Source organism: Trichomycterus rosablanca, chromosome 9 (genome assembly GCF_030014385.1).
Source record: "Trichomycterus rosablanca isolate fTriRos1 chromosome 9, fTriRos1.hap1, whole genome shotgun sequence".
Taxonomy (NCBI): domain Eukaryota; kingdom Metazoa; phylum Chordata; class Actinopteri; order Siluriformes; family Trichomycteridae; genus Trichomycterus; species Trichomycterus rosablanca.
Window position 1 is genome coordinate 17,925,092 of NC_085996.1, and position 14,320 is coordinate 17,939,411.

The 14,320-nt window shown below is 38.9% G+C and overlaps 2 protein-coding genes across 4 annotated transcripts in view; one reads left to right on the top strand and one right to left on the bottom strand.

The window, feature by feature from the left end:
* Positions 1–14,320, top strand: part of hivep2a (HIVEP zinc finger 2a) — a 105,229-nt gene that overhangs the window by 448 nt on the left and 90,461 nt on the right. The gene's annotated exons all lie outside the window — the stretch shown is intronic.
* LOC134320563 (uncharacterized) lies at positions 320–10,149 on the bottom strand. Of its 2 annotated transcripts, none has more exons than XM_063002008.1 (3): positions 9,811–10,149; positions 3,032–3,427; positions 320–2,594 (listed from the first exon to the last, which is right to left on the bottom strand). In XM_063002008.1, exons 2-3 carry the CDS (start codon positions 3,423–3,425, stop codon positions 2,227–2,229), a joined length of 762 nt encoding a protein of 253 aa, XP_062858078.1. In that variant the 5' UTR covers positions 3,426–3,427; positions 9,811–10,149; the 3' UTR covers positions 320–2,226. The 2 variants fall into 2 exon arrangements, with proteins under 2 accessions (XP_062858078.1, XP_062858076.1); XM_063002006.1 differs by having other exon boundaries at positions 9,811–9,910.

Below are 14,320 nucleotides of genomic sequence, written 5' to 3' on the forward strand. Positions count from 1 at the left end.
ATTTGCACTGAATGCGCTGTGTTCGCCTAGGCGCAGGGGCGGATCTAGAAAAATATTCATGGGGTGGCGAGAGGGGGGCAGGAATTTTTGAGGGGTGGCAACATATGGCAGACGTATTTATACTGAATTTAATCACAGTTTGATGAGAAATAGTATGTACACACTTCAAAAGGGTCAGAGTGGCAGCGTTGCAGCCAGCATTTGTACAAGAAGAAACTATCCAAAGAAAAACGTACCCATGAAGATCTATGGACTGAGCTGTACTAAGGTGAGCATAAATACACTGTGGAAATAAATGGGTCATGGCACTCAAACAAGGTACTGGACATTGCTTTTATTTTTTACTCGAAACACACATTCTCCCCATTTGTCCCTTAGTAGCTTGAACAGATTTATACTGTATATACGAAAGAGACATTAAAAACAACAACAATAACAACAACACTATAACAGCTGAATGCGGCGATTTCCATTTTGCTCAGCAAAACGCTTAACAAATTTATCTAGGTCTAATGCTTTTGTGCGTTTTGATTCAATGCTGAGTACAGCCAAACTTGATAGTCTCTTTTCTGTCATAGTAGACCGCAAATAAGTCTTTATGAGCCTGAGAGATGAAAAACTTCGTTCACAGGATGCACTGCTCACAGGTAAAACAACTGCTATTTTACACAACCTGAACAACTCATAAAAAACATCCTGGTATGGGTCCAAAAACTGAGTGAACTCCATTAAAGTGGTAGGACTCTCCTTTTCCCCCTTTTTTCTGTCTAGTACTCTTTTTGTCTGATGTAACTCGTGTTTGAGATCCTCAATATTTGAATCATAAGCTTCAGCCAATAACAGAACAGCCTCCTCCCTCAAAAAAGTTGGACTTGACGGATTTAGTGCCTGGACACCCTGCATAATTTTACAATTTGTGTTAGAAAATCTTCTTCCTATTTCTCCAATCATGTTATCCAGAACTGGATAGTACACAGAGACACAAAAGGTGTGTTTGCTATCTGGAACTACATGCTGTCCCAAGGTGGAGTGGATGACAGTATCCTGAAGCACCTTTGTTGTCTGTCTTGGCCTCTTTGGTTTTCGCTGAGTTGTATCAATGTTACTTCGCTGACATAAATCTAGTGTTTTACTCCACATTTCCTCAAAAGAGGTTTGACTACGGTACTGGACCAGTGTCTCTTTAAGTGCTTCAATAAGTTCAACAGCCTTGGCATAGTCCACTGTTTTAGACTGGAGCATGTCTGATAAAAATTTGGAGTCACTCAGGACCTTTTTGAACAGAACAAGAGATCCAGCAAAATTCAGATCAATTTGAGCCAATATCCCTCTTGCTTCAACAGCTCTTTGTGGATGGTTCTCAGATGCGATCTCTTCAAGCACCTGTACTATTGCAGGCAACCTGTCCATAACATTGCGACATGCTATGTGCCTACAGGCCCAACGTGTATCACTTAGCTGTTGGAGTTCCCTTGGTGCACCATCAAACATCTCCCGCTGCACTTCCAGCCATTTGTTATGTACATAAGACCCAGACATGAATACATACAGTCGTTCCAATAATGAGAAGAAGTTTCCTGCATCTGCCACACTTTTTACAGCGTCTACTATAACTAAGTTCAAGCAGTGTGCACTACAGTGAACATAGAAGGCATGTTTGGCTACTTCTTTTATTTTTGCTTGAACACTTGCATGTGCCCCGCGCATCACTGCCGCGCCATCATAGCCCTGGCCTACAAAGTTTTTCTTGTACTCCAGCCCATGCTTCTCAAGGAAGCATATAATCTTGTCACTTAAGCTGGCAGCATCCAGGTGTTCTGCCACTTCAAACTCCAGAAAGCTCTCATGAACCACACCGTTGTAAAAATATCTCAGAACAAATTATATTTGCTCTTTTTTCTTAACATCTTTAGTTTCATCAACAATAACTGAAAACTGCTTGCTCGTTTTAACTTCCTGGATGATTTCCTCTTTGACCATTGCAGCCAAGCACTCAAGTATTTCATTCTGTATTGTTTTACTGGTGTATTTTGCATTTTTAACTTGTTGTTCAAGTCTTTTTTTAATGATGGGGTTATGGTTACCCAGCAAGTCTAACACAGACAGAAAAACACCCTTTTTTCTGAGTCGAGATACTCCCTGTGCTATGTTTTCTGTGGCTGTTAGAACTAAAATTTCAGCTAATGTTTTAATGTAGTATTGATTTTCAGCCACCTGCTTCTTTTTTTACTCATCCATTAGTCCAAACATTGAGGTATTTTTATCCATAATTTTCTTGTTCTCTGTCCATGCAAACATTGCATTTACATGGCCTTCAGATCTGGCATGAGAACAGAAACCACTGTCTTTCATTGTAGCCTTTTTCCAGTTACGATAACCCTCGAATGAGGTGAAAACAGTCCTTGGAGCATCGGGGAGGGAAAAATGCCTACAAGCAAAACAGTAAGCTGCATCTTTGGATTGCGAGTATTCTAACCAGGGATGAGATTTGTACCAGTCGCTGCGGAAGCTTCTCCTGGCTCCTCCCTGGAGGGTCTTAGGGAAACTCTCTCGCATTGGCTGCACTGGCACCTCACACCTGGACTTGGATACGTCTAGAAGATGGAGGGGAGGAAAGATTCAAACTGTATTACATCTGAACTAATAATACAATATAACAACTAGTAAAAACATAATCAATTTGGAACTGTCATTGATTAGTTATAACTATCAGACTGTGTTAGCACACACTAACATTTTAGCCTGGAGAGTATTTTTAGGTTTATTTGTGTAATTTTGGAATTTAACCTTAGCAATAGATCTAAAATACATTGTACACAAAATATTAAAACTCTGTCCCCATCTCATCACACTTTCACACTTACAAGTTTCCCCAATTATTCATATTTAAGCAAACATGAATATTTATATTTATTTGAAGAAGTCTAAGCAATGTCTCTTAAATACACCTTACAGCAAAATGTCCGTTTTTGTCATTTGTTGTTCTTATTCATATGTAACTTAGTAATCTATGCAGCAACAATTTCCATACCATGTGGACCAGCTCGACTGGAGATCGTTGGTGATGGCTCAGGCACTCTCCTTTCCCTTTCACTGTCTGAGCCCTGTGTGTTATCTTGTCTCTCGCTTTCTCCCTCCTCCATATCTTCACCGCTATGGTGTTCTCCTACCTCCTCCTGTCCCTGGTTGCCTTGGCCTATTCTATCTCTGTCACGTTTCTGTTGCCCTCCTCTCTCTCCTTCCACCTTATCCTTCTCTTCTCTCTCTCCTTCCACCTCTTTTATCTCTCCTTCCACCTTATCCTTCTCTTCTCTCTCTCCTTCCACCTCATCTTCACTGTTTACCTTGCTCGGTTGTTCATTTTCTATTTCTGTCGCCTCTCTCTTTGGTGAGAAAAAACTATGTATGCTACCCTTCCTCTTCATTTCTGTAAGATTCAAAGTAACATTCAATGTTTTCCTTGACAGACGTTGAATCAATATTAGCTTTTATAGCCTACTTTACACAGAACTAACGTCAGACCTAGCTAACATTACATGTTTACAGACATCCCAAATCTCCCGAAAGTTTCGGGAGTCTCCCGCATATACATAGCGGCTCCCTGATGCCCCCAAGTCAGATAAAATCTCCCGGAATCTAGAACGAGCGGCCAAGAGCGCGCGAGCGCGCACACACACACACACACACACACACACACACACACACACACACACGTGCATGCAGGCGACACAGACCTTTTTTCCCATCGCGTATTAAATCTGTTATCTGATATACAATCTAGTGCACTATGTAGGGAACATAAATCAATTGTCTTATATACAGTCTAGTGCACTATGTAGGGAACATAAATCAATTGTCTAATATACAGTCTAGTGCACTGTGTAGGAAACATAAATCAATTGTCTTATATACAGTCTAGTGCACTATGTAGGGAACATAAATCAATTGTCTAATATACAATCTAGTGCACTATGTAGGGAACATAAATCAATTGTCTAAAATACTGTCTACTGCACTATGTAGGGAACATAAATCAATTGTCTTATATACAGTCTAGTGCACTATGTAGGGAACATAAATCAATTGTGTAATATACAGTCTAGTGCACTGTGTAGGAAACATGAATCAATTGTCTTATATACAGTCTAGTGCACTATGTAGGGAACATAAATCAATTGTCTAATATACAATCTAGTGCACTATGTAGGGAACATAAATCAATTGTCTAAAATACTGTCTAGTGCACTATGTAGGGAACATAAATCAATTGTCTAATATACAGTCTAGTGCACTGTGTAGGGAATATAAATCAATTGTCTAATATACAGTCTACTGCACTATGTAGGGAACATAAATCAATTGTCTAATATACAATCTAGTGCACTGTGTAGGGAACATAAATCAATTGTCTAATATACAGTCTAGTGCACTGTGTAGGGAATATAAATCAATTGTCTAATATACAATCTAGTGCACTGTGTAGGGAACATAAATCAATTGTCTAATATACAATCTAGTGCACTGTGTAGGGAACATAAATCAATTGTCTAATATACAATCTAGTGCACTATGTAGGGAACATAAATCAATTGTCTAATATACAATCTAGTGCACTATGTAGGGAACATAAATCAATTGTCTAATATAGTCTAGTGCACTATGTAGGGAACATAAATTAATTGTCTAATATACAGTCTAGTGCACTATGTAGGGAACATAAATCAATTGTCTAATATACAGTCTAGTGCACTATGTAGGGAACATAAATCAATTGTGTAATATACTGTCTAGTGCACTATGTAGGGAACATAAATCAATTGTCTAATATACAGTCTAGTGCACTATGTAGGGAACATAAATCAATTGTCTAATATACAATCTAGTGCACTGTGTAGGGAACATAAATCAATTGTCTAATATACAATCTAGTGCACTGTGTAGGGAACATAAATCAATTGTCTAATATACAATCTAGTGCACTATGTAGGGAACATAAATCAATTGTCTAATATACAATCTAGTGCACTGTGTAGGGAACATAAATCAATTGTCTAATATACAGTCTAGTGCACTATGTAGGGAACATAAATTAATTGTCTAATATACAGTCTAGTGCACTATGTAGGGAACATAAATCAATTGTCTAATATACAGTCTAGTGCACTATGTAGGGAACATAAATCAATTGTGTAATATACTGTCTAGTGCACTATGTAGGGAACATAAATCAATTGTCTAATATACAGTCTAGTGCACTATGTAGGGAACATAAATCAATGGTGTAATATACTGTCTAGTGCACTATGTAGGGAACATAAATCAATTGTCTAATATACAGTCTAGTGCACTATGTAGGGAACATAAATCAATTGTCTAATATACAATCTAGTGCACTGTGTAGGGAACATAAATCAATTGTCTAATATACAGTCTAGTGCACTATGTAGGGAACATAAATCAATTGTCTAATATACAGTCTAGTGCACTATGTAGGGAACATAAATCAATTGTCTAATATACAGTCTAGTGCACTATGTAGGGAACATAAATCAATTGTCTAAAATACTGTCTAGTGCACTATGTAGGGAACATAAATCAATTGTCTAATATACTGTCTAGTGCACTATGTAGGGAACATAAATCCGTTATCTGATATACAATCTTTCACACAATCTAGTGCACTATGTAGTACACATTAATGTGTTTGTGACACAAACAGTTAACTTAGTAGCTCAGTTAGCAGCTCCTAAAAGTTCTGTTATCACCCATATCCTTTGGTGTGTGCGAAAAGTTTTTTAGCTGTTTTTTTTGGGCTTAGGGGGTCAGGGTCGTGGTCCGGGGGTACCTCCCTGAAATTAGTTTTTGCAACTTGGGATGTCTGTGTATAGTTAGCGAAATAATAATAATAATAATAATAATAATAATACATTTTATTTATATAGCGCTTTTCAAGATACTCAAAGACGCTTTACATAAGACAAATAATCAAAACAAATACGTACATACACCATACAAATCATAGTACAAAATCAAAATAGTACATCAACATCAAGAATAATTAAGATAAAAACAAAGACAGCAGCATAAGACAGTTCATTAAAAATTAGCTAAATTATGAGAGAGAACAACAAATATAGAACAATTTCTTAAAATTAGACAGAAACAGGACAGATTTACATGCAATCAGGAAACTGAAAACTTTACAAGTTTTAGGATCTAGGACTTCACATTTCTGTCGTGATCTAAGTATAAAAACTATTAAAAAGAATAGCAAAAATAAAAGCATTTATTTCGTGTTGTTACAAGTTAAATGCCATATTGAATAGATGAGTTTTGAGAAGTGACTTGAATTTGGACAGGTCAGGACAATCTCGTAGGTGTTTGGGGAGAGCATTCCATAAAGATGGAGCAGCTATGGAAAAGGCCCTGTCACCCCAGGTCCGGTGCTTGGTCCTAGAGGGTATGGACAGTAGGTTAGCCTCAGAAGAGCGAAGGCTACGGGAGGGAATGTGCTGATGGAGCAGGTCGGTGAGGTAGGATGGGGCCTGATTATGGAGAGCTTTGTGAGTGAATAGAAGAATTTTGAATTGAATGCGTTGAGCAACGGGAAGCCAATGAAGTTTTTGTAGAACAGGTGTAATATGATCACGGGAGCGAGTATGAGTAAGGAGGCGAGCAGCTGAATTCTGGATATACTGAAGTTTTTTTAGGATTTTGTTAGATGTACCATAAAGGATGCTATTGCAATAATCAATTCTGGATGTAATAAAAGCATGAATCAAGGTTTCGGCGGCAGAAAAGGAGAGTGATGGACGTAGACGTGCTATGTTTTTTAGATGAAAGAAAGCAGTTTTGGTGATGTGATTTACATGGCGGTCAAAAGAGAGGTTGCTATCAAAAATTACACCAAGATTTCGGATGTTAGAAGACGGAGACAAAGTGTCATTATCAATGGTAATTTGAAAATTTTTTGTGGTTTTTGCCAGGGTTGTAGGACCTACGATGATCATATCTGATTTTTCACAGTTTAATTTGAGGAAATTAGCTTTCATCCACAATTTCATTTCAGTGATGCAATTTGTCAGAGTGGAGTGAAGTTCAGTATTAATGGATTTGGAGGAGATGTAAAGCTGAATATCATCAGCATAGCAGTGGAAATGTAAACCATGCCGACGTATGATGTCACCAAGGGGGAGCATATAAAGAATAAACAAAAGGGGACCTAACACTGAGCCTTGGGGAACGCCTTGGGACAGTGGAGCAATGGCAGAACTACAATTGTTGATATTAACAAACTGTTGTCTGTTTACGAGATATGACCTTAACCACAAAAGGGCAGTACCAGTGATGTTGACAGAGGATTCAAGGCGGGACAGAAGAATGGAGTGATTAATGGTGTCAAAAGCTGCAGTAAGATCAAGGAGGACGAGAATATTAATTTGTCCAGAGTCTGAGGAAAGAAGAAGGTCATTTGTGACTTTGAGGAGGGCTGACTCAGTGCTGTGCTGGGGGCGGAAACCAGACTGAAATGATTCAAATAGATTATTGGAATTTAGGTGATCTTTGAGCTGTGAGGCAACAACACGTTCCAGTATTTTCGACAGAAATGGAAGATTGGAAATGGGCCGAAAGTTACTCATAATGTTAGAGTCAAGTCCAGGTTTTTTAAGTATGGGAGTAACAGCAGCCAATTTGAGTGATTGAGGGACTGAGCCAGAACTAAGAGAGGAATTGATTATCTCTGTGATAAGTGATGAGATAACTGGAAAACAACCCTTAACAAGTTTTGATGGAGCAGGATCCAAAACACAAGTGGAGCTTCGCATCCCTGTTAAGATCTCAGATAGGTCCAAATGAGACACAGGTGAGAACTGAGACAGAGGCTGGGTAATAAATTGAGGTGAGATAAGCGGAGAAACAGAGATGACAGGGGAAACTGTCAGAAAATTGTGGATATTCTCAACTTTTGTTTGAAAAAATGAGAGGTAAGAGTTACACTTGTCAACTGTAAAGGAATTGGTAGTATTGTCAACTGGTTTGAGAAGTTTATTTATTGTGGAAAAGAGAGTCTTAGGATTTGTTGATCCAGCATGTATGAGTTCGGAATAGTAAGTGGATCGGGCTGCCGTAAGAGCGTCTTTGTAATGTTGAAGATAATCAGAATAAATCTGATAATGTACTGTTAGACCGGTTTTCTTATAAAGTCTTTCAAGCTGGCGTTTACGGGATTTCATTTGGTGAAGCTCAATTGTGTACCATGGTGCAGAATGACTAAATGAAACAAATTTGGTTCTCAAAGGAGCCAGCTCATCAAGACATGAGGCGAGTATGTCATTATAGTAATCGACAAGGTCAGATGAATTACTAGACAGTACAGGACAGACAGACATCTTTTTAACAAGAGAATCTGAGAAAGCAGAGGGAGAGATATATTGAAGATTCCTGAAGGATATTTTACGTTTAGCTCTAGTGATGGGCCTAGTGACCTCAATGTCCATGATGATTGTCAAATGATCAGAGACAGTAAGGTCATGGCTGGACGGCTGATGAACTAGGACACCAGTAGAGCAGACAAGGTCAAGAGTATGACCTTTTTTATGAGTTGGAAAATTTATATGTTGTGTGAAATTAAAACACTGTAACAATTCCAAAAATTCCCTGGCAAATTTACAGTTGTTGTCATCAATATGGATGTTAAAATCACCCATAAGCAGTACAGAGGATGAGAGGGCACTAAGCTGGGTTAAAAAATCTGAAAAATCAGAGAGAAAGGAAGCGTTTGGCTTTGGCGGACGATAAACTACAGCAGTGACCAGAGGAGTAGGCCCTGACAACTTGAAAGCCAGGTGTTCAAAAGAAAGAGCAGCAGGAAAAGACAAAGTGGTTATTTTAATATCATCCCTATAGACTGCAGCAACACCACCACCTCGCCCTTCCATACGAGGTTCATCAATATACGAGTATCCCATTGGCGTGGTCTGATTTAACGTAAAATAATCCAAGGGTTTATGCCAAGTTTCAGTGAGACAGAAAAAGTCTAGTTCACTGTCAGATATAAATTCACTGAGTACAGTACTTTTTGTGTTGAGTGAACGAACATTAAGCAATGCCATTTTCAAGTGGTATTGTTGTGTAGTTGGCTGTGAGGAACGAGGAAGAGAACGGAGATTTGCTAAGTCCACTCCGCGTTTCCCATCCCACTCCGTGGACAGCGTTGTCATGGAGACTACACCGCTACTGGTGTGCAAGGCAGCAGCGCTCTGATGACGTGTTTGCGGAGCGACAGTGCGCACGGCTGACCAGAAGGATGGAATAGCGTTACCGTTTCGAAGATAAACAAGCTTTCTCCGGGAGCCCCTGTGAATATAACGAGGCCGGCGAAGGAGTCCAAGCTGTTTGATGACTGAAATACACGATGGAGTAGTGCAGTTGTTGAACTTCCTCAGCTGGTCAACGGAATAGTTCAACATTGTGCCGATCCCAGGAAAACTCACCCAACCGTTCACCACCGGCCGCAGACGCGATGTACAGTAGAAAGAACAAAAAGTATCAAAAGCACAAATAAAAGTATCAAAAGTAACATAAAAGAAATAGATCCACAAGGTGTGTAAAAAGATGAAAACGAAAAACGATAAAAATACAATAAAATACGGTAACGGTAGCGGCAGCCAAATGCGCCAGCGTCCACCATCACCATGGCAACTGTTCTTCAACCTGATTTTTAACATCTCAAAATCAGCATCGCAACTATACTAGCACTGTGCTTTCATTATAATTTAATTTCTTGATAGATAGTTACTCAGTTTTTACCTTTTTCCTCCCGTGTCTCCTTTCCTCGCGACTCCTGGCTCCCTCGCTTCGCGCCAATCTGACGCGCTGCGCCTCTCTGACGTTATCTCGTGCTGCGTTCACTGCAGTCGGACATTGGAGATTCGCTTGTAAATGTCAAATTGGCCATAACTTTTATTTTAATTCGTTGCTGCCAACTGGGGTGGCAGCAGGGGTGGCAAGGCTTTCTTTTAGGGTGGCATGTGCCACCCTATGCCACCCCGGTAGATCCGCCCATGCCTAGGCGCTGTATATTGGGCACCATTTTTGCCGCTGTGTCATCATTTCTGATCCATAAGGTGTTGTGTACTACACTGTGTACATGTATACATGCCTATCAGGTGTGTGTACATGCATGTATGAGTTCGTGCGTGTGTGTGTGTGTGTGTACCCAGGAGAAGGTGGGTGGGACGCTGGCTCGTTCCGGGAATGTTCCATGACGTGTTCCCCGTCAGTGAAGGGAGGGGGGAATTCTAGGTAGACTCGCACAGGGTGCTGTCGTTGGCAACGTGCTGTTTAGATTCACTGTGCCTGTTGAAGAACATCAGGTTAGCCTAACAAAATTCTGTTTGTATTTTTATATTGTTTGTTTTGTGCATAACACACAGACCAAATTCTGGTCGTTTTATTCTTCTTAGTCTGTCACAAAATCTTTTAGCTGACAATTGGTTGTCAAAGCGTTATTGCACTGAACTATTTCATTCTGTCCTGCCAAGTTTGTCACTCATATAGTATATGGCAGCACGGTGGTGCAGACTTGGGTTTTGATCATCATCTCTAATCACTGTCTGAAGTGTATTCGGAATGCTCTTCTCATGTCCATGTCAGTTTTTTTTCCAAGCACTTTGTTTTTCTTTTGACCTGTCATGAATATGCCCATAGCTGAACATGTGCTCTAAATTGCCCCTTGTTTTGGGTGAATGAATGGAATGAATCCATGATGGCTTGGTAGTTTATACAGGCTGTATTCCATTCTTCCAGTGTTTCTGGGTAGGTTTCAGGCTAAACTCAGGATGAAGTGTTTCCTAAAGACGAACAAAATATTATATTTATTAAATTAAAGTAATGGGAAAAAACAAAGCTAACCCAAATCTATATACAGTATTATTGGTATCTACAAAGGTATTATTGGCTGTAAGCATGTATATTGTATTAAGTGTATTCAGTAGTGTATTCAATTAAAATACATGCATAAAAGTTAAATATTTAGAATAGATGTAGAATACACTTTGACTAGGCAATTGTGAAAAACATTATTTACTCTGTTCCTCATTGTTGTTCTCTAATATCTTGTCCTGTGCTTGCCAGTTCCAGCACTTTACTGGCTTTAAGCTATTTTCCTCTTCTGCCAGTAGAGTTCTGTAATCGTTGCTGTTCTGTTAATGGTGCGGCAGCCATAGTATAGAAACAACTGCGAGAGAGACTACAAGAATGAGTGAATAATAAAAGTCTTCACCTGTTCATGATTAACTGTAGCCTACTTGTTTTCTCATCAGTAGTTTGTTGCTGTCCAGAGAGAGTGAAGACACAAAAAAACACACATAACCAGGTCTATTTTTGTTCATTTTCCATATGAGGGACAGTTTTTAAGGCTTTTTATTTAGAAACTTAATAAGAGAATATGTATAGTTTAATGTAACAGAATGCCCTTCAAAGTATTAGGAAAAACAGCTAAAGGCCATGATGGTATTTTACCATGCTCCAAAGATAATAAAAACTTTTATTAAGTTGAGACAGCATAGAAATACAACTAAAAACAAAACACAGCTTTTCTTACTCTAACTTTAACATTTATTATTACTACTGACAGTATGAACCCAATATATATCATGTTTTGTCTGGTCAACCTCATTTCCTTTGTTAATATACATCCATTCCTGCATGTTAGCCCTGTAATACATTCCAGAAAATTTGGGACTGGGGCAATGTAGGACTAATAATAAGGTAACAAACTAAATAATAATGTGATTTCAAACAGGTAATGTCAACAGGTGGTTGTAATCATGGTTTGGAACAAAAGCAGTATTCACGAAAGGCTGAGTCTACGAGGAGCAAAAAGGGGCAGAGGATCTCCAGTTTGTCAAGAAATGCGTAAAACAATTATTGCAATGATCCTCAAATAAAGATTGGAAGGAATTTGCATATTTCACACTCTACAAAATCATTAAATGATTCTAGGAATCTGGAGGAATTTCAGTGTGTAAAGGGCAAGAGTGCAACACCTGTGGTCTCCAATCCCTCAGATTTAACTGCATTATAAACAGTCATTCATCAATAGCTGATATAACCACATGGACAAGGAATTACTTTAGTAACAATTTGTCAAGCTCTACCATACAGAGTTACATTCACAAATGCCACTTAAACCTTCACTGTGCAACAAAGAAGCCCTATGTTAACCATGTCCAGCTGGGCTTGGAGGCACCTGGGACGGACCATCACAGAGTGAAAATGTGTATTGTGGTCACACAAATCACTATTTTAGATCTTTTTTGGAAGAAATAGACGCTGTGTTCTCCCCACCAAAATAAAAAGCATTATCCAGACTGTTATCAGCAAGTCCAAAAGCCAGGGTTTTTGAAAATGTCATAAACACAGTGTTTTTTTAATCAAGTTCTTTCCTGTTCAGCACTTTACTTTCCTATTTATATTCTCTGTGGGACATTTTGTTGCCACTTCACTTTTATTGGATTTACACCACTCTGTTTAGCTGTGTTGTATCATTATTGAACGGGGCAAGGTCTCTCTGTGGGAGATATGTACTAGATAGGAGATCTTGTTGGTTCCCCTGTGATAGAAGTGTGATATGGCATGGCCTCCACGTGGTGTTGATGTTGTGTGCCAGCCACAGATTTTGTGGCTGGAGCGTAACATAACATAACTAAACATGACATGACATGACATCACATTTTTTGTTGTTTAATGTCAAACACAGCAAAGCAATGACTATTTGTACCATATCTTTGCACAAAGATTTTGCATTTTCAATAGCTGTTGTTTATACCTCATCCTTTACACAACGATGGTATAGCAAAATATAACCTGTGCACTGTGCTGCACCAGATGTGGTTAACCTTGCTAAATTGTGCAGCAACTGTTACACTGGGATAAGGAGCATGTATGGTTCCGTATGCATTACAGCTAAGTATGAGACTACCACCAAGTAAATGTTCATTAATGTCTGAGATATATATATATATATATATATATATATATATATATATATATATATATATATATATGGTATATAGTCAGTAATTGTAGAACTTCAAAGTGCTTCTATATGGTAAGTGGAGCTAATAAAATAGACATAGAAATAGAAAATAATAGTGAGTGTAGAAACAAGGCAGTGGTGTTAATCTTATGGTTGATCGGTGTATATACTGTATATTTTATTGTCACTGTCTATTTTATTAGCTCCACTTACCATATAAAAGCACTTTGAAGTTCTACAATAACTGACTGTAGTCCATCTATTTCTTTTCATACTTTTTTAGCCTGCTTTCACCCTGTTCTTTAATGGTCAGGACCCGCACAGGACCACCACAGAGCAGGTATTATTTGGGGGGTGGATCATTCTCAGCACTGCATTGACATGGTGGTGGTGGTGTTAGTGTGTGTTGTGCTGGTATGAGTGGATCAGACACATCAATGCTGATGGAGTTTTTAAACACCTCACTGTCACTGCTGGACTGAGAATAGTCCACCAACCAAAAATTTCCAGCCAACAGCGCCCCATGGGTAGCGTCCTGTGACCACTGATGAGGATCTCAAAGATGACCAACTCAAACTGTGCAGCAACAGATGAGCGATCGTCTCTGACTTTACATCTACAAGGTGGACCAACTAGGTAGGAGTGTCTAATAAAGTGGGCAGTGAGAGAACACGGTATTTAAAAACTCCAGCAGGGCTGCTGTGTCTGATCCACTCATAACAGCACAACACACACTTACACACCACCACCATGTCATTGTCACTGCAGTGCTGAGAATGATCCACCACCCAAATAATACCTAATCAGTGTTGGTCCTGTGGGGGTCCTGACCATTGAAGAACAGGGTGAAAGCAGGCTAAATAAGTATGTAGAGAAACACATGGACTACAGTCAGTAATTGTAGAACTACTGTACAAAGTGCTTCTGTATGGTAAGTGGAGCTGATAAAATGGACAGTGAACGTAGAAACAAGGAGGTAGTTTTAATGTTATGGCTGATGTGGCTGTAACGTATGCTACATGTACATTTCTTTCAAAGAATGTCATAGTTTCATTTGCTGTTTTTCTCTAAAATATGATTTTTATCATGCACAATAATAAAATCAGGTGCTTTCAAGAAAGATTGGCATTATAAATTAAAACCTCTTTGTACTCTTTAGCATTCATGATTTGTTGACATCGGACTCAAAAACTTCAAAGTTGGTTTCATGTCATAACACTCTTGCAAGATTGCAAATAATTTAGTCTTCTAGCACCTGTTGTTCATAATATTGTGAAA